Genomic DNA, 20,759 nt, shown 5'->3' on the forward strand with positions numbered 1-20,759 from the left:
CCCATCATCCATTTAACCCATCCCCCTGCCCACCTCCCTCCAGTAACCCTCAGTTTGTTCTTTATAGTTAAAAATCTATTTCCTGATTTGCCTCTTTCCCCCCATGCTCATGTGTTTTATTTCTTAAATGCCACATATAAGTGAAATCATACATATTTGTCTTTCCCTGATTTATTTCGCTTAGCATAATACACTCTAGGTCCATCCATATCGTGGCAAATGGCAAGATTTCATTCTTCTTTATGGTTGAGTAATATTCCATTATATGTGTGTATTTACATCTTTTTCATCCATTCATCAGTCAATGGACATTTGGGCTCTTTCCACAATTTGGCTATTGTTGATAATGCTGCTATAAACATCACGGTGCATGTGCCTGTTCCAATCAGTAATTTTGTTTCCTTTGGGTAATACCTAGTAGCGCAATTACTGGATGTACGGTAGTTCTATTTTTAACTTTTTGGGGAACCTCCATATTGCTTTTAATAAGAAAGATTTAAACTTACCTTTTCTTATGGGGAAAAGACAAAGTAGAAGAAAGGCTGAAGATACAGGGCAGGGTGAGGATGACTGATGGGGCAAAATCCTTGAGGAAGCAAAAAAGAATGAGATCAAGAACACAGACTGAAGAACTGATTTTAAACTGGAAGAAGATTCCCTCTTGAACAGAAGAGAAGGGATGAAGGGTATTGGGCAAACCAAAGCTTATGTTTGGGTCTGCTGGCATGGAGGTCTTTTTCTCTGTGAAATAACACGCATGCAAAGTCATCCGCTAAGAGTGAGAGGGTTGATGTTGGAGTCGGAGGTTTGAGACTCAGGAAAAGCTTAAAATAACTAGTGGAGAAAAAGGAGAGAGAACTGGCTACCATCTAAAACTTCAATTGGAAACCACTAGTTTAGTGCTGCACTAAGCTTTGCAGTTATCAGTGCCACTTACGAGCAATAGAGATAAGGTTTGCCATCAAGTTATGGACCTTGGAATCTAAACTGTGAGTAGAAAAGAAAGTAAGGAGGAGAGAAGGAGGTAAATAAGAAATGAGCGGTTCAAGTGTGGAGGTCTGGATGAAGACCACAAAAAAGCTGGGGTGGGCGAGTAGATTTCATGAACTTGATTTCAGAATCGGAACTGCTCAGCGATGACAAGGTATTGGCTCCAAAAGCCAACTTCTCGGTTACTCTGTAGCCAGGTGGTCTGGGTCGGCTCCAGCGGTTTCCCGCCACCTCCGCACGCCCAGCAAGAGGCTGCGGCCCGGCGCGTGCGCACTGTGCGCGAGAGCTCGTTGCGCCTGCGCACGGCGCCGCCACCGCTCCTCCTTCCATCGGGCGCTACAGCGCGCGGGGCTAAACGGCCTTCCGGGACGCCGCCCGCCGCGAGGAGTTTGCTGTGCCCCAGCGCCGCGAGCCCCGGTGACTCGCCCTCGCTCTACCCAGAAACCTTCCGCCTGAGCCCGCGCGGGAGGAGCGGGGCCTCTGAGGGGAGCGGCTACCCCGCCGGCCCCGGTCTCTTTCCCTGGCGGCGGCGGCTTCTTCTGTAGGACAATATGTTCAAGAGAATGGCCGAATTTGGGCCTGACTCCGGCGGGAGAGTGAAGGTCAGTCCCCGGCCCACGCCTCCGCTCCGGGAGCGGTTCTCCCGTCTTGGCTCCTCCCTGCGCAGCGTGAGCAGGGCCCGTTTGCTTTCCCTCTCGCGCCTTCTTCTCAGCTCGGGTTCGAACCGCGGTTTCCAGACGGGGAGTCACAGCTGCCGCGGGAAAATAAGTGTTTCTTTTGACTACCGTTTGGCCGCCTTCCCTGCAGAAATCAACCGGTAGTGGTTTGGGGACAACTGGATATTGTTGCCGAGGCAAGTAGCCAGTTGGAGGGCTTGGTGTCATCTTCTGCCAGCCCCGGGCACCGGTAAACCGGGGTGCCGTCCACCTGAGTGTGACGATAGTAACAGTGGCGGATACTGGATTGCGCGCTTCCCGTGCCAAGCACCGTAGCTAACCGCTTTCCCCGGTTCTCTGATGCAGTCCCTCCAGCAGCCTTACGGAGGCTTACCCCACTGGGCACATGTGATCGCCGAAGAACCCTATCCCCAGGGTAGGATAGTTGAGGCAGCTTTCCAGAGTTCGTGGTGTTCACAGAGCCCCCCCAGCTTCCGCCAAGATATGAATCAAGGCATGCAAAGAACGTAACACTGGCTGGCACGGAGAGAGCATTCAGTAAATGTTCGCTTTTTTTTTTTTAATTGTTGTAGAGCCTAACGTGAAGTTTGACACTTAAATGTTTCCCTCCCACTTCCTGCATCTCCTGGCACGTTAGTTTTTTGTTTTTGTTTTTTCTTTTTGCAGGTCTGACCAGACCAAACCATTTTTTTTTTAATGTTTATTTATTTTTGAGAGAGAGACAGAGAGACAGAGCATGGGCAGAGAGAGAGGGAGACACAGAATGCAAAGCAGGCTCCAGGCTCCGAGCTGTCGGCACAGAGCCCGACGTGGGGCTCCAACTCACGAACCGCGAGATCATGACCTGAGCTGAAATCGGACGCTTAACCAACTGAGCCACCCAGGTGCCCCTGGCACGTTAGTTTTTAAGGCAGGACTAACTGGTTCTTGATAGAACACCTATGTTTTTACCCCTTCTGATTTCAGGTTTATTGCATAAAGGAGATTCTTCTTTAAAAAACCAATCACCCACGTTTGCACCAATCTAGTTACTCTAGTTCGAGTCCCTTTCTGTGTCCTACTGCTTTCACATAATTTTAACTGTTTGCGCATACAGCTATTACACACAGTGCTTTCATATCACATGCAAAGTAGGAGTTCTTGGAAAATTTAAAAAACTGCCAAAATGTATTGGAAGGGGGTCAGGTAAAACTCATAGTACCAGAAATTTCATAAATATATATTTAGCCAAGCTTTTTGCACAAGATTTTGGGTTGATAGGAAAGTACTACCAGAAGTTTGAAACATTGGCTTTTGGAGAACTTAAAAAAAACTTTCTCTACTTGTGGTCATGTAAGGTTCAAAAAGTTTGGGGGCACCAGGGCGGCTCAGTTGATGGAGCGTCCACCTCTTGATTTCGGCTCAGGTCATGATCTCACCGTGGTGGGTGTGAGCCCTGGGGCAGGCTCTGCGCTCGGTGTGGAGGTGAGGCTTGTAGTTCTCAAATGCTTTTCTGTCAAAAATGAGTGTCATGTAGAGTCTTAAAATTAAGGATTTATTTCTCACTCTTGATGATTGTTATGTGGTCTTGTAGGCATCTTTTTCAAATTTAGATAAGTTTCATTCATATAGAAAGTCTCTTGGTAAGTGAACCCCCTCTGCGTCACTGAGGAAATCTGCAAGTTTCCAGTAACACGGTAACAGCTACAGGATCTATTGTCTATTCACCTTACGCTCATTTATTCAGGCCTTAAACCTGTGCCACAAGTGTCAGTAGCACTTCCTGTGACTATTTAAATTCTCATACAGATTGCTTGCCTTCTTCTGAACTAACATGAGGCTTATAGGGATTGGATTTTTTTGTTAATTACCAGCCAAAATGGAAAGTTTTTTTTCATTTGTTCGCTGCTCTTCCTCATTTCTTAGTAATTGTTGAGTACATTGGCATAGCACTTTTCACATGTGGTGTATTTTGCACAGTCAGTTACATTCTTACTGTTGAACAACTAGTCTCAAGTTTCACGTGAAGTTTCATGTCATTCAGTATTTTCTCCTGACTTGAAATGTTTTGTTTCTCCTTTCCGTGATAATCTGTCAACACGCACCACTTCTACACTTACCAGATGTGCCGAGAAACATGTACTTACATCTCAGAACTTAACACATAAGTAATAAAATGAACAATGTTTGCCCTAATTCTACCTAAAATCCTCTCCCAAACTGCCTTTAATATTTGTACTGTATTTTGGGAAACACTGCTATAAGCTGACAAATCAGGACATTATTACCATTAGGTGATGGCAGTCAAAACTGGTGGTCTTAATTCCTGAGGCTCACTTTCAAGTTTGTAAATAGCCTTTCGCCTTTCTTCAAAACAAAAACAAAGAAAAACCTCTCCAAGTACTTGACATGACTTAAATAGACATTTTCAAAGCAGGAACATTATAATTAATCTGGTGGTTAGTTACTTTGTTAACACGAAATGAGAATAATTGTCTGAAATTGATTTTTTGAGAGAAATCCACGTTATAAGCAAACTAGGTTTTTAGATCACCTGCCATTCCTTAAAATAGGTTTTCACAGCTCTTATTCTGTACATTTGGGTAATAATACAATATTAATTGATGTTGAAATTATTTTTCTTTTAGGGGGTTACTATCGTTAAACCAATAGTTTATGGTAATGTTGCTCGATATTTCGGGAAGAAGAGAGAAGAGGATGGGCACACCCATCAGTGGACAGTGTATGTCAAACCGTATAGAAATGAGGTAGGCACTTGTTTCTCCTATAACTGTTTTGAAGCCATAGTTTGTTTTTGATTGAAGATAAATTATAATATTATTCTATAGTAACTTTCTGATTATAAAATTGGCCCATTGTAGAAATGTCAACCCAAAAAAGTTGAAAGAATAAAGTGAGAGTTGTCATCATATAACTGTTAGCAGAAATCAATTTTGCAAAACTTTGTAACTAAAATTAAGTTATGATAACAAAAACTATGCTACAAACACAGCACATCTTCCAATCATCACATCTTAAGTTAGCCTAGTATTTAATCAGGTGTTTCGGGAATAGTAGTTCATACTTTTTAATTCTTTAACAATTGGTAAAAGACCATCAGAAAGGATGAATGGCAAAACTGCTGTATAATCTGGCTGCTGGCAATTTTGTTTTGCTGCTGAATCTAATGTCTGGAATGCAGTCAGTACATGGTAGGTATTCAGTAGATGTTAATTGAACAAATATTTCTCCACTTAAAACCCTTTAAAGCACAAAAACTTTCATATGAATGTTTTTAGCAGTGTTATTCTTAATAGCCAAAAAAAAATAGAAACAACCCAAATATCTTTCATCCGATGAATGGGTGAATAAAATGTAGGATATCCACACAATGGAATATTACTAGGCAGCAAAAAGAAATAAAGTACTGATACATGCTACTACCACATGGAATAAATTTAGAAATGTTATGGTAAGTGAAAGACGCCAGACCAAAAGCCACATACTGGATGATACCATTTTATAAAATATCCGGAAGAGGCAAATCCATAGACACAGAAATAGATTGGTGGTTGCCAGTGAATGAGAGGAAGAGGGACTTAGGAGTTTGTGCTAATGGGTATGAGGTTTCTTTTTTGTGTGATAAAAGTATTCTAAAATCGATTATGGGAATGGCTGTACAACTCTGAATATTCTAAAAGCCATTGAATAGTTACTTTAAGTGGGTGAATTACGTGGTATGTGAATATCTTGATAAAGCTGTTATTAAAAAAAAACCTTCAATGACTACATACATATTCTCTCAGTTTTTATATATAGATGGCAGAACTAATTAATTCCTTTGTATTTTAGGATATGTCAGCATATGTGAAGAAAATCCAATTTAAATTACATGAAAGCTATGGCAATCCTTTAAGAGGTACAGTACAGTTTTTTGATTCATAATGTACACATTTAAAAAGATTTTTTATTCATAATATACAAATTTAAAAATATTTTATAATTATTTTTTTCTCTCCTTTCAGTTGTTACTAAGCCTCCATATGAAATTACTGAAACAGGATGGGGTGAATTTGAAATAATCATCAAAATATTTTTCATTGATCCTAATGAAAGACCTGTGAGTAATGATAATCTTTGCAACCATAAAATAGATTTTTGTAATTGTGAAAATGTGACAATACTTGAATAGTTTGTTACATATTGACATTTTTATTCAGATACACTTTATGTAAGCTTATCGCATAGTATATTTTGCCTTGAGTTAAGATTTTTCATGGGAAGTGCCTTTGAAAACTTTAATTTTTCAAGTATAGAAAGATGGGATATAATGTGAACATTTCTCAGAAAGAAATCATGGGATTGTGTGATTACTAGAACAAAAAAAAATTTTAAATTCATTAATATTATTTGGTTATTAGTAATAAACAAGATGAGTCCAACTGCTGTCAAGAATGAGAATACCCACATTTTATAGTTAAAAGCCCTGCAGGGGCGCCTGGGTGGCTCAGTCGGTTGAGCGTCCGACTTCAGCTCAGGTCATGATCTCTCACTCCGTGAGTTCGAGCCCCGCGTTGGGCTCTGTGCTGATAGCTCAGAGCCTGGAGCCTGTTTCAGATTCTGTATCTCCCTCTCTCTCTCTGACCCTCCCCCATTCATGCTCTGTCTCTCTCTGTCTCAAAAATAAAGGTTAAAAAAAAAAATAAAAGCCCTAGCAATAGTCTTTTTGTTTTTTCAAGTTGCTGTCCGTACTAGCAGCTTTACTTTATATTTTATTCATGAATTTTTATTTATAACCACTGACTTTTTCATCTTTTGATCTCCTCTTATCACATTGTTGCTTGATAATGTAAAATGTCCCTCAAAGCTTTCACTTTGATTCCTCAGCAATTTTGTGAGGTTGGTGATACCGTCATTTTAGAGATGAGGATACTGAAGTTCAGAGATCAAGCCATATTGCTCAAAAGCACAGTTACTGTGGCAGAGCTAGTTTTTGAACCCAAGTTATATGCACTCATACCTCACATTCTTTCCATGACCCCCTTTTTTTTTTTTTTTTTTTTTTTTTTTTGACTAAGTCCACTCAGCTTGTTTTGTTTGTAAACCTATAGGGTCACAACTCAGTTATGGCTCCCTTATTCCACATACGCATGACTGGTGCTTAACTCTAGTTTCAGGTCATCACCGTTAATTTTCATCTTGTTAGATTCAGTGCATTCCTTTAGCACCAAACATTTACACTTTAATTATCAGATTACATTTTTAGAAGTGTATGTTCTTCTAAAGGAGCTATGACCTGGGCCTGTAGTTCAGAGAATTAGTTCCTAATGGACTGCACCAGAGATACTGGAGTTGTTTGTTAAAAATTTGGACTCCTAGGCCCCATCCCCTGGAAAGTCTGATTTAGTAGGTTTGGAGAGGGGGCCAGTACCCAGGTGATCTTGGTGCACAGTAAGATTTAGGACCCATAATATAGGCCATACTCTTCCTGCGTAGGAATTTCTTTAGGCAGTCTTTCAAATGAGAGTCTTGTTTGGGCTTGTTGTCTCCAGTAGACAGACTCTTGACTTTTGTCATTAAGTGAAACATCCTATTCAGATCTAGGTAGTTCTAAATGTAATAAAGCTCTAGTTTATGGTAAGCTTCCTTGAACTTTTTACTGATAACTGTTCATACATTTGTTTTCTTTTCTCCTGAATAACATCTATAGCTTATTTAAATACTTTCCATGTGATAAGGTTTCCAGATCTCCTATCATTCTTTTGTCCTTCTTAGAATAGAATACTTTCAAAAGACATTATATTCTACTTGGCAAGAAATTATTAAATACCCATTATTTGTCAAGATATTGTTCTAGGGGTCGGATACAAAGATGAGATACTGTTCTTGTCCTTAATGAAAATAGTCTATTAGGGAGAATAGAGCACAGAAATGCAGCAGATATTGAGAGAGGAGAAGAAATCAGTAATGCTACTATAGCAGAAACTCTCTTTAACTTTGTAAGATTGCTTTGAATTCATTTTTACTTTGAGAATGTGCTGCCTTGTCTGTTCTTCAACTGTCTCACCCACCACTCTCAATTGGAAAATACATCTCTGAAAGAAATCATGGTATCATATAACTTCAGTATAAGACAACATTCAAAGTCCAGTCTTGGAAAGAGTGGTTATGACACTTCTGCAGTGATGAACTTACTGAATAAATTTCCATATAGATCTACATAGGCCTGAATTTTATTACCCAAAAACTATTGTCATCTTTTTTTTTTTTTTTAAATGTTTATTTATTTTTGAGAGAGACCGAGCATGAGTGGGGGAAGGACAGAGAAAGAGGAAGACACAGAATCTGAAGCAGGCTCCAGGCTCTGAGCTGTCAGCACAGAGCCCAACGTGGGTCTCGAACTCACAAACTGTGAGATCATCACCCAAGCTGAAGTCGGATGCTTAACCGACTGAGCCAACTAGGTGCCCATCATTTTCTTTTAGTACAATGAAGCCTTTATACTTTTTTAATTGTTGGCTCTTTAAAATAAGTCATGAAGGTTTATTTAAAATATAGAAGAAAGACCTAAGTAACTTGTGACTAATACCTGTTACCCAATAACCTATTAATAGATTAAGCCAGTATAAAAGGAATGGTTATTCCTAGAAGCAGAATGCAAAAATTGGGTTTTTATTCCTAGAATTATCTTCATAGCTAGTATAGGCATTTCCATTGCTCTAAGAATCTTCAAACATCCTTCAAAATTAGAGACATCTATCTTGATGTTTTTCGTTGCCTATATCTGCATGAATGCTTTTGGGAATCTGAATAATAAATTTAAGGAAGGACAGTTTTATGATGCAGTTTTAAATTTCTCTTAAATTATAAAAGTAAAACGTGCACACGGTTTTAAAAAATACTCTAAAAAAATACAAGTCTCCTGTATCAGTTTCTTAGGATTGCCATAATAAAGGACCACAGACTGGGGCGCCTGGGCGACTCAGTCAGTTGGGCATCCGACTTCGGCTCAGGTCGTGATCTCACGGTTTGTGAGTTTGAGCCCTGCATCGGTCTCCGTGCTGACAGCTCGGAGCCTGGAGGCTGCTTCGGATTCTGTGTCTCCCTCTCTCTCTGCCTCTCCCCTACTCATGCTCTGTCTCTGTCTCAAAAATAAATAAAACATTAAAAAAAAAATTTAAGGACCACAAACTGAGTGGCCAAAAACAGCAGATGTTTATTCTCACGGTTCTGGAGGCTAGAAGTCCAAAATCAAGGTGTTGGCCATGCTCTCTCCAAAACCTCAAGAGAAGGAGGATCCTTTCTTACCTCTTCTAGTTCCAGGTAGCCCCAGGTGTTTCTTGGTTTTGGCAGTATAACTCTAATCTGTGCCTCCATTGTCACCTGGCCCCTATCTCTCCTTGTCTCTGTGTGTCTTCTCTTCTTATGAGGACACCAGTCATACTGGATTAGAGCCTAACCACTCTATCTTAACTTGATTACACCTGCAAAGACCCTATTTCCAAGTAAGGTCACATTTACTAGTACTAAGGGTTAGGACTTCAGCATATCTTTTGGCAGGGTCACAATTTAACTCATAACATTTTCTTTCTCCCTTCTCTGGCCCCTTCCCAAGAAGAACCACAGTGATTCTTTTCAGTTCTCTAGAAATTACGCCATGCATCTCCTATATTTCAATCTGTTTGATTTTTCAATTTTATTTTTTTGTTTTATTTATTTTGAGAGAGAGCATGTGCAGGTGAGTGGGGGAAGGGCAGAGAGAGGGAGAGAGAATCCCAAGTAGGCCCCATGTTGTCAGCGGAGCCTGATGCAGGGCTCGATCTCACAAACTGGGAGATCACCACCTGAGCTGAATCAAGAGTTGGACACGTAACTGACTGAGCCACCCAGGTGCTCCTGATTTTTCAATTTTAGGTAATACTGTCACCTCCTCATGTGATGACAGATGGTTCTTTTTCTTCATCATTCCAGGCTTCTTTTTTTGTTTTGCTGGAGGAATTATTTCAGAAAGGATGCCTGAGTAATGAACCTTTGAACCATTGCTGCCTGAAAATATCTTTATTTTTGCTTCATATTTGATTGGGTGAAAAATTGTAAGTTTCACAGGAGGATATGCTCGCTTGTCTCTGAGTGATGGGAGAAGGGAAGGGTAACAGGCCTTGCCACCACACAGCATTCTTGATTTCTATAGCTGCCGACTTTGGGCTTGGAGCCTCCCTGGGGTTCCACTGGGAGTGCTGGCTCTGACCTCTGCTGCTGTTTTCTGCCTTAAGTTTTCATGTTGTGAGTTTTTCTGTTCTGGTTAATCCACTCATGTAGTCTCTTCTCCCTTCTGTCTACTCCAGAAATTGTTAAATTATCTGCTTTAAATATGGTGTATAGGGGCCCCTGGCTGGCTTAGTCAGTTGAATTTGACTCTTGATTTTGTCCCAGGGTCGTGGGACTGAGCCTCGCATTGGACTCCACACTGAGTGTGGAGTCTGCTTGAGATTTTATCTCTCCCTCCTCACTTCTGCTCCTCTCCCCTGCTGTCACGCTCTCTTTCTCTCAAATGGAAAAAAAAAAAATTAAGTATGGTATATCATACATGTTCCTTATAATGATTTTAGCTAACCTTTTAGAAAATTCTTTGAGGCCTCTGAATTGGTTTCTATAACATCAATTTTGCTGTTTTGCTACCTAGGTTTTATTTTGTTCAAGTAATCACACATTATGCTGCAAAGCTTTTCCTTTGATGTCCTATTATACCTGTTCTTAGGTATTTTGAAGACCTGTTGCTCCTACAGAAGTAAATTATCATTGACTTTTATTTATTATGTTATTTATATAATAATAGATCACCGAAGAAATATTTTGCATTCACTGAGCATTTTAGTATTGGTTATTTATTTTGAAAGTATAAAATCTTCCCTCCCCCTGTAAATTTGTAGACTTTTTTTTTTTTTTTTTTAATTTTTTTTTTTTTAACGTTTTATTTATTTTTGAGACAGAGAGAGACAGAGCATGAACGGGGGAGGGGCAGAGAGAGAGGGAGACACAGAATTGGAAGCAGGCTCCAGGCTCTGAGCTGTCAGCACAGAGCCCGACGCGGGGCTCGAACCCACGGACCGCGAGATCGTGACCTGAGCCTAAGTCGGCCGCTTAACCGACTGAGCCACCCAGGCGCCCCTGTAGACTTTAATCTTCACAGAATAGCTGTCAAAATTGATCTAGTTTTACCTGTGTAAATAAAAGAATTCATATCTTAATGATTTTCCAGTTTAATTTCTATAGCTGTATTTTATATTGTTTTTCTATGTAGTCATTTTGTAGAGACACTTTGTAACATCCATACTTACTCTCTTCAAAGCATTCATGTTTAGTCGATGTGGATGGATAATGATACCTAATAGGAAAATAAGATACAGAGTTTGAGTGATTTGCCACACAGTAAGTTGTAGTTGAGATACGATCCTGAATTTGACATGTTAGCTAATTCCAGTCTCTAATTCAGTTACAGAAATCATGATGTCTCACGATGATGAAAATCATTGCACAGGTGTGACATCTATTTTTATTTCACAGGTGACCCTCTATCATTTATTAAAGCTGTTTCAGTCAGACACCAATGCAATGCTGGGAAAAAAGACAGTGGTTTCAGAGTTCTATGATGAAATGGTAAGAGGATTTTATAATGAGAATTTTAAAAGCATTTTAAGTTGTAGAACTTTGAAGTTATTGGTCTTTTTTCATTCTATCCCGTTAGATATTTCAAGACCCAACAGCAATGATGCAACAATTATTAACAACATCTCGCCAGCTAACGTTAGGAGCCTATAAGCATGAAACAGAATGTAAGTGCCATGAGTTCATAATTATTCTGAAAAATAATGTATTCTATAATGGTAAAAAGATTATGATTAGTGAGTATTAAATTTTTTTCTAATGATATATAAAGGTAAAATTTTTAGGAGTTAAAAAAAATGTATTACTATAGAGCATCTATCTAAGAAGGATGTTTTAAATTGTTCTCAGAGTAAGGGTGCCTGGGTAGCTCAGTTGGTTGAGCATTCGACTCTTGATTTCAGCTCAGGTCATGATTCCTGGGTTGTGGGATAGAACCCTGCATCGGGCTCCACACTGAGTATGGAGCCTGCTTGAGGTTCTCCCTGTCTCTCCCTCTGCCCCCTCCCCTGCTTGTGCACTCTCTTTCTCAAAAAACAAAACAAAACAAAAAATTGTTTCCAAAGTAGGCCTACTTTCAGAAAGGTAAAAAACAGCCTCTCACATTCTTTGAAATACTGTCTTTTATTCTCTAATTACTTTTAAGCATAGCTTTTCACTAATTTTGCTTAATCTGTTACTCAGTCATTTCCTGTTTATTAGTCTTTGCTAATAAAATCTGTGTGAAGAACCTTGCAGAACACAATTAGAGTTGACTCTTGAACAATGCGGGGTTAGGGTTGCCAACCAGCCTCCCCATCCCCACCTCCCAACGGTCAGAAATCTGTATACAACTTTTCACTTACCAAACACTTAACTACCAATAACCTGCTGTTGATGGGAAGCTTTATTGGTAAACAGTCCACACATATTTTGTATATTTATATGTATTTTATTCCATGTAATAAAGTAAAGTATGCTATGGGGTGCCTGGGTAGCTCAGTTGGTTGAGTCTCCAAATCTTGATTTTGGCTCAGGCCATGGTCTCATGGTTTGTGAGATCAAGCCCTATTAATCTGAATTAATGCTGGGGTGGTAGGTACTAGAATGACATACTCATAATCAGTCATGTTGTATTTTCCCTCTAAGCTAACATGGCCTTAGAATCCCTTACACATCGCTTAGTGCAGCTACTGCCAAGCATTTGCACTTGGCACTCAACGTGAAACCTGTTTGCCATCTTGTGTTAACATTTATGTCACCATTCATTCAGTTGTTCCTTTGATCTTCCATTCATTTGCTTCTAGTATATATTGAGCCCCAGTTATATGCCAGGCATTGTCTTCGGTTCTGAAGATAGAGCAGTATCCAAACCAGACAAAATCCTTGCTCTCACGAAGCTTACATTCTAGTAAAATAAAGGCAGATGTTAAATAAATAGAACAATAAAGTGCAAGATAGTGATTAGGTGATATGGATAAAAATAAAGTAGGGGAGGGAACACCTTTGGTAGGAGGAGATAGTTGAAGTTTTAAATATCAGGTCAGAGAATGCTCCCTGAGTTTGTGGCATTTGAACAGATACCTAAAGAAGTAAGGAAGTGAACCATTCTTTTTTTTTTTAATGATTTTTTTTTTTTTTTTTTTTTTTTTCTGAGAGAGAGACAGAGAGCAAGCAGGGGAGGGGCAGAGAGAGAGAGGGAGACACAGAAACCGAAGCAGGCTCCAGGCTCAGAGAGGTTAGCACAGAGCCTTACACAGGGCTTCAACCCACGAACCATGAGGTCATGACCTGAGCTAAAGTTGGACACTTAACTGACTGAGCCACCCAGGTGTCCCAGAAGTGAACCATTCTTATCTGAGGGAAGAATGTTAAGTGTCAGGGGAGCAAGAAGGGCAAAAACCCTAAGGTAAGAGCATGCCTGGCATATCTGAGTAGGCCAGTGTGACTGGAGTAGAGTGAGTAAAGAGACAAGAAGGGGGAGGTGAGACCAGAAAAGTTAATAAGGGATCAAGTCATTTAGGGACTTGAGGGTAGCCGCAAGTACTTTACAGTATTAATTAAACAGAAGGAAATGTGAAGTTGTTTGTGGGTTTTTAACAGAAGTGACATTATAAAACATTTTAAAAGATCAATCACCCTGGCTGCTGTGTTGAAAACACACATAAAGCAAAAAGTATAGTGGCAGAGAGAATAGTTAGGAGGCTGTTCCAGTATTCCAGATATGATAGAGTGGTAGGTGGTACCAGAGTAATAGCAGTGGAAGTGCTGAGAGGGTGTCAGGTTTTGATTTATTTTGAAGATAGATACAATAGGATTTTTTGATGGTTTTAAGAATAAGATGTGAGAGAAGTAGACAGACAGAATAACTCTTAAGGTTTTGGGCCCAAGGAGCCAAAAAAAACCATCGTTGCTTTTCATAGAGGTGGGAAGTCTGGGAGGGGCAGGCTTTGGCAGAAAGATTAGAAGTGCTGTTGTGGACATGTTGAATGTGGGATGCCTGTAAGACATCAAAGTGGAAATGCTGGTAAGGGAATTGCACCCACAAGTCTAGTATTTAAGGAGAGGTCTAAGCTAAAGATACACATTTGGAAGTTAGTATATGGATGGATTTATAAATTTTAAGACCAACTAGTATCATCAAAGGAGTGAGTGAAGATAAAAAAAGAGGTCTAAGGACTGAGCCATGGGCATCAACATTTAGAGATTAAGGAGATGACCAGCAAATGAAATTGGGAAATAGCAGTGAGTACGGAGAAAAACAAGGTGCATATAAAGTCAGGTGAAGACAGTGTATCAGGAAATAGTCATTAGCTCTGTCCAATACTGCTAGAACTGATACTGATAGTGGTCCAGTGCTGATAGATCAAGTAAGATAAGAGCCGAGAAACGGGCTAGTAGAAGTTCTTGATGACCTTAGGAGGAGCAATGGAAGGAGAATGGTGAGGACAGAAGATCAACTGAAATGGATCAAAAGAGAATGAGAGAAATGGAGATGGAGACAAGCGCTGGGGGCAACTGTCTTGGAGCTTGGCTATAAAGGGAAGTAGTAGCCTTGGAAGTGGTAGCAGAAGCAGGATATGGGGTCAAGAGGTGGGGAGGGGGTGCAATATCAGGGGGGAAATAAGCCAGTATATTGTAGGCCACAAGAGGTGAACGCAATAAAAGAGGGAGTGGGAGATGAGAATGCAGGAGAGAAGGGGGTTGCGGTTTAACTGCTAATGGTTGTAATGGTGTTTTGTTTGTATTTTCATGAAACCTGTGACTAGGAGTTACAAGAGCTGAATACTAATTACAATTTTACAACTCGGTAGTCACTTAAAATTTTAAATCACACTGATTTAAAAAATTTTATGCTTTATTTTTTACATCTGCAAGAACATTTACCTGGACTACTTTGTTATAAACATAGAACATACGTATATGATCACTTTTAGAAGGTAAAAAGCACTACTGATATGCTATTTTGTATTGGTCATTTCCTCTTCATTATAGATCTTTCTCCTATACTATGGAAATGTGCCCAATTCATAAGAATAAACTGCTCTTTTAAAATTCAAATGCCCACAGGGGCACCTGGGTGGCTCAGTTAGTTGAGTGCCTGACTCTTGATTTGGGCTTAGGTCATGGTCTCGCAGTTCGTGGGTTCGAGCCCCACATTGGGCTCTGCACTGACAGCATGGAGCCTTCTTGGGATTCTCTCTCTCTCCCTCCCTGTCTCTCCCTCCCTGTCTCTCCCTCCCTGTCTCTCTGCCTCTCCCCAACTCACTCTCTCTCAAAATAAATAAATAAACTAAAAAAATAATGACCCAAGTGCCCACATTTTTGTATTTTCAACAAACTGATATTAATTCAGGTGTGTATAGTAGGTAGTACTGATAACGTGTTTTATAAAAAGGACTTTGATGTGTTAAAGCTTATGGTATGGAGTTGTATAACCTTGGGAAGTTTTTATCAGTAAATTACATGTTTTGTATTCAGTTTATTTTCTTAATAGTATCTAATTCCATAAATGATATTGGCACAACTGTTAAGCTTTTGGAAGGAAAATTTAATTTAGATCGTTGCTCGTAGCATTTACAAAACAAATTCCAGTTTAATTAAATGTAGTAATTTTTTTTTTTTTTTTTAAGTCAAGCAACCTGTCATTTAAAAAATTAGAGAAGTGACTTTCTGTCCTGGTAAGGAAGACTTGCTAAATTTGTGGTATGAGAAGAAATCACATTAGAAGAAATTACATGAAAAGAAAGGCAGACTTGGCTTTGTAAAATATATTTAACTTCTACATTTCAGAAGGACGAAAAAAAATAAATTTGTGGAAAATATGGCAAGGGATTCATAGCTTTAAAACCCTGAACTCGATAACGTAGAAAAAAATTTTTGAACTTCAATTGACAAATAGACAAAAGCCATGGGCAGACAGATGAAAGAAGAGATGGCTAGAGAATAGAGTGGGAAAATATTGGCCCTGCTAGTAATTTTAAAAATGCAAGCCAAACATTAATGGGTTGCCATATTTGTATCAAATTAGCAAAAGGAATCTTTAATAGTAGTACATGTTAAGGATTTGGTGAACCTTGCATTCTCATGAATTGTTTAGCCTTTTTAGGAAAGCAATTTTGGAATCTTAATCAAAGACATAAAAAAGATATGTACACTTTTACCAATTTGAGGGCATTACACCCAATATTTGGTTATAATAAAATATCAGAGCTATTAAACACTTACTGTTTTTACTCATCTAAATCTGTAAATGTATAAACTTATTTAAATCTACAATAACTTTTTAGGTAATCCACTTGGAAGAGGGAGGCACAGGGAGTTTAAGAAACTTGCCCAAGTTTACACGGCTAGTTAGTGGTGGAGCCTGAACTTCATCCTAGGCAGTCTTCACAACTTAGGCTCAAAAAACTTAGCAATATATTTAGATAGAGTAATACTCAGAGTAGAGGTTGCATGTTACGTAGCATATTAAAAGTTTATAATTTTCTTTTTATCACATTTCTTTATTTTTGAGAGGCAGAGAGCGTGAGTGGGGAAGGGACAGAGAGAAGGGGAGACACAGAATCTGAAGCAGGCTCCAGGCTCTGAGCTGTCAGCACAGACCCCGATGCAAGTTTCGAACTCACGAACTGTGAGATCATGACCTGAGCCAAAGTCGGACCCTCAACTTACTGAGCCATCCAGACGCCCTGCATATTAAAAGTTTATGAACCTATTTACATCAATAAATTTATAGAAAATTGCTTAAGTACAGTGATCTGGCTATTAATCACTTCTATAAGGAATCATTAAAACGATAGTGCGCATGTGATAAGAGCTTACTGTGTACTAGATAAGTGCTTTACATTTCTGAACTTCTTGAATACCTCTAACAACCCTAGGAGGAAGGTACCATTAGCCCCATTTTGTGAGTTAAGGCCCTAGATCATAGAGAGACTTGACGACTTGTCCCAAATCACCCAGCGAAGCCAGGATTTAACCCGCGTCCATGCTGTCTTTCTTTTCTGTTGATAAACTGTTCTCTGTGTAAAAGCCTCATAGTTTGTGCTTCTACTAACTAGTAAGTTATATGACTTGGCAAAAATAATTCCTCTTTGGATTGATTTCCTCCAAATTGAGGCTTAATTTGGAAATTTAAAATAAGTTTTTAAAAATTGTTTTATTTCTTTGTTTTGAGAGGGCGCACGAGCAGAGGAGGGACAGAGAGAGAGAGAGAGAGAGAGAGAGAGAATGCCAAGCAGGCTGTGCACTGTCAGCACAGAGCCCAATGTGGGGCTCGAATTCATAAACTGTGAGATCATGACCTGAGCTGAAACCAAGAGTCGGATGTTTAACTGAGCCACCCTGGTGCCCCAAAACAAACATTTTTTTATATGATCATTTAATATATAGGAAGCAGAAAACTGAAATAAGCTAAAAGCAGTTTTTGAATTTTTTCCTTTATGATCTCATTGTTAATTAGCCCAGGTCTTCTTCCAAATATATCATGCCCTTTGCAGTCTTACGATTTGTCAAAAAATAAAGTGTAATGACTAAGCCAAACAACAAGAATCTATATTACAGTGAATGCTGTCCTTTTGACAAAGGAGTCGGATCAGGTCTTCCTGACTACATTTAAAACTATCTGTTGCCATTTGTACAGGACTTCTTATTGCTTCCCAAATCTATATGTGCTGTTTCCAGGGCCTGCAGTGTCCGCTTCTTCCATCTGATTCCTTTCTCATTCTTTAAAACTCAGTTCAGATTTTACTGCTGCCAAGAAGCCTTCCTTGATACACACACACACACACACACCCCCTTTCATGTTGGTATGAATCCAGTCTGCTCTCATAGCTCCCTATGACACTGTAATTCATTTTTCTTTCTGGTCTATTTTCTTCCTCTACCTCAGCATCTAACAAAGTGCCTTTCACTCAGTATACATTTTATAATTGATGTGGAGAGAGAGGGAGCAAGGAGAGAAAAATTTTTGCATAGTAAAACACTCTAAGTCTAAAGACAGACAAGCCATGAAAAATACTGTATTCATATCACAAATGACTAGTTTCTTTAAAGTATAACAAACTCCTGCACATCGGTAAGAAAGGCCAATAACTAAAAAGCTTCTGCACAGCAAAGGGAAGCATTAACAAAATGAAAAGGCAACATAATGAACGGGAGAAGGTATTTACAAATGATGTATCTGATAAGGGGTTCATATCCAAAAACATAAAGAACTCCTGCAACTTGATAGCAAAAAAAAAAGCAAACAATCCAATTTAAAAATGAGCAGAAGATCTGAATAGTTTTCCAAAGAAGACATACAGATGGGCCTACAGGCACATGAAAAGGTGCTCAATATCACTCATCAGGGAAATGCAACTTAAAATTACGATAAGATACCACCTCACATCTGCTAGAATGGCTAGAATCAAAAAGACAAGAAATAACAAGTGTTGGTGAGGACGTGGAGAAAAGGGAACCCCGATGCACTGTTGGTGGGAATGTAAATTGGTGCAGCCACTCCAGAAAACAGTATGGAAATTCATCAAAAAATTAAAAATAGAGCTATTATATGATCCAACAGTTCCATGTCTGGATATTTATATGACAAAAACAGAAACAGCCCCATGTTCTTTGCAGCATTATTTACAGTAGCCAAGATATTGTTTACAATAAACAACTGAAGTGTCTATTGATGAATGAGTAGATAGAGCAAACGTATACACAGCGGAATATATATACAGTGGAATATTATTCAACCGGTTAAAAAAAAAAAAAAAAAGGAAATCTTGCCATTTTTGTGACAACATGGAAGGACCTTGAGGACATTATCCTAAGTGAAATAAGTTAGAGAAAGACAAATGCCAAATGATCTCATATATGGAATTAAAAAACAAAAACTAAGCTCATAGATGCAGAGAATGAATTGGTGTTGTTGGAGTCAAGAGTGGGAGGTTGGTGAAATGGCTGCATGGGTGAAAAGGCACAAACTTCCAGTTACAAAATAAAGTCATGGGGATGTAATGTACAGCACGGAAACTGTAGTTAGCAATATTGTATTGCATATTTGAAAGTTGCTAAGAGATCTTAGAAGTTATCACAAGAAAGAAAATTTTTGTAACTATGGTGACAGATGTTAACCAGATTTACTGTGATGATCATTTTGCGGCGTATACAAATGTGAAATCATTATGTTCTACACCTGATACTAACATGTCAGTTATACCTCAATTTTTTAAAAAGGCCAGTAATGTGATAGAAAAATTAGCAAAGGTAAAACATAATTCATAAAAAGGAAGAAGGAGATTAGTGGTCAGCCTTAGTGGTAAAAGAGAAATACAAATTAAAATTACTCTGAAATACCATTTTTAACCTTTCAGAGTAACTGAGACCAAAAAGTTGAAACAGTAGGGAAACAGACATACAATGCTAGTGGGATTGTAAATTGATAGAACCTTTTTTTTTTTTTAAATGTTTATTTGGTTTTGAGACAGAGAGAGAGAGTGTGAGTGGGGGAGGGACAGAGAGAGAGACACAGAATCTGAAGCAGGCTCCAGGCTGTCAGCACAGAGTCTGATGCAAGGCTCGAACTCACTAACTGTGAGATCATGACTTGAGCCAAAGTCGGACTGTCAACTGAGCCACCCAGGTGCCCCATAAATTAATAGAAAAGAGTCACTTGGCATTCCTTCAAAGTTATAAGTACGTGTATCCTTTGCCCCAACAATGATACTTAACAGGAATTTATCCTGCAGGTGTACTGGTTATGTCACAAGTATACTGAAGTGATTATGCACAGCATACATTTTACCATTGTAAAAGAAAAAATGGAAATACCCTGCATATCAAAGGGGACAGATAAATTATGTATGTCCATTTAGTGAGGTCGTCTACAGCCTTTAAGAGAATAAGACAGCTCTAAGATATAGAGTAGGCTTTCAGATGTAATATTAAGTGAAACAGCAAGGTGCAGAGCAATGCATATATAGTCTGATACTACTTGTTTGAGAGTGAGGAGAAGAAATCACTTAGGTGTGTGCTTGTCTATGAACAAATTATTTCTGGAAATATACCAAAGAAACCTACAACTGATTATCTCCGGGAATAATCAGTGTGGGATTGGTGTGGGAGGGAGTGAAAGGAGACCTTTTTTCATCATCTACATTTTTCAGCCTTTTTATTTTGTATCATGTGTAGGTACTACTATTTTCAAAATCAATTTTAAAAATAAAAGCAATGAAAGAAATCACAAAGAAAGTAAGGATTGTTTTGCCAATATAAAATTTTATGTGTATTACAAAATGTATCACAAAAAGAAAGTCCCCAGCCAGGAGTAAAATAAAGAAATATTACTGCATGCTTTTAATGTGCTAGGTGATTTACATTTATTACTTAATTTTCAGAAATCCCCTGAGAAATACAGTTTTAACTGTACCAAATAGAAAACAGATTGAGGGAGACTTACGTGATATCAGCATTTAACCAATAAGGGGCCAAGGTTATATTCGAACCGAAGTCTTTCTCATTTCACAGGGCTTTTTTGCCCTGGTTTTCCAAACCGTGCTGCTTCCAGTCAGTGATATCTTATCAAAAGTACAGCTACGCTTTAATAGGCATCAGCAGCAATTACCTGAAATGCCCACAAGATGGAAATGTTGGATGAAAGTAGGCATTTTTCTTTGTAAAGCATAATACTACACTATCCAAATGGAATATTTAAATGGATCTATTCACCTGGGTGACTCTGTCAGTTAAGCGGCTGACTTCAGCTCAGGTCATGGTCTCTTCATGGGTTCAAGCCGCATATTGGGCTCTGCTGACAGCTCAGAGCCTGGAGCCTGCTTCGGATTCTGTGTCTCCCTCTCTGCCCCTCCCCCACTCGTGCTCTCTCTCTCTCTCTCTTTCTTTCAAAATTAAATAAACATTAAAAATAATAAATAGGTGTATTCTATTTTACAGTAATGATATTTTCTTTAGTAATTTGTT

At 38.9% G+C, this 20,759-nt stretch overlaps 1 protein-coding gene across 3 annotated transcripts in view; it reads left to right on the plus strand.

Annotated features, from left to right (window-relative positions):
* Window positions 1-1,332: 1,332 nt before the first annotated feature.
* YEATS4 (YEATS domain containing 4) overlaps window positions 1,333-20,759 on the plus strand; it is an 80,270-nt gene continuing 60,843 nt past the window's right edge. For 2 of the 3 annotated variants that reach the window (XR_009617156.3, XM_078449693.2), the window contains exons 1-6: window positions 1,333-1,592; window positions 4,295-4,414; window positions 5,499-5,565; window positions 5,672-5,766; window positions 11,211-11,303; window positions 11,392-11,479. Coding sequence is in view for 2 of the 3 variants with exons in the window: in XM_078449693.2 (XP_078305819.1) it covers window positions 1,542-1,592; window positions 4,295-4,414; window positions 5,499-5,565; window positions 5,672-5,766; window positions 11,211-11,303; window positions 11,392-11,479 (514 nt within the window). In the remaining variant the exon portion in view is untranslated. The remainder of the gene's footprint in view (window positions 1,593-4,294; window positions 4,415-5,498; window positions 5,566-5,671; window positions 5,767-11,210; window positions 11,304-11,391; window positions 11,480-20,759) is intronic. The other variant, XM_060657010.3, reaches the window with a different exon arrangement.

The sequence above is a fragment of the Panthera onca genome, chromosome B4, assembly GCF_046562875.1.
Source record: "Panthera onca isolate mPanOnc1 chromosome B4, mPanOnc1 haplotype 2, whole genome shotgun sequence".
Classification (NCBI taxonomy): Eukaryota; Metazoa; Chordata; class Mammalia; order Carnivora; family Felidae; genus Panthera; species Panthera onca.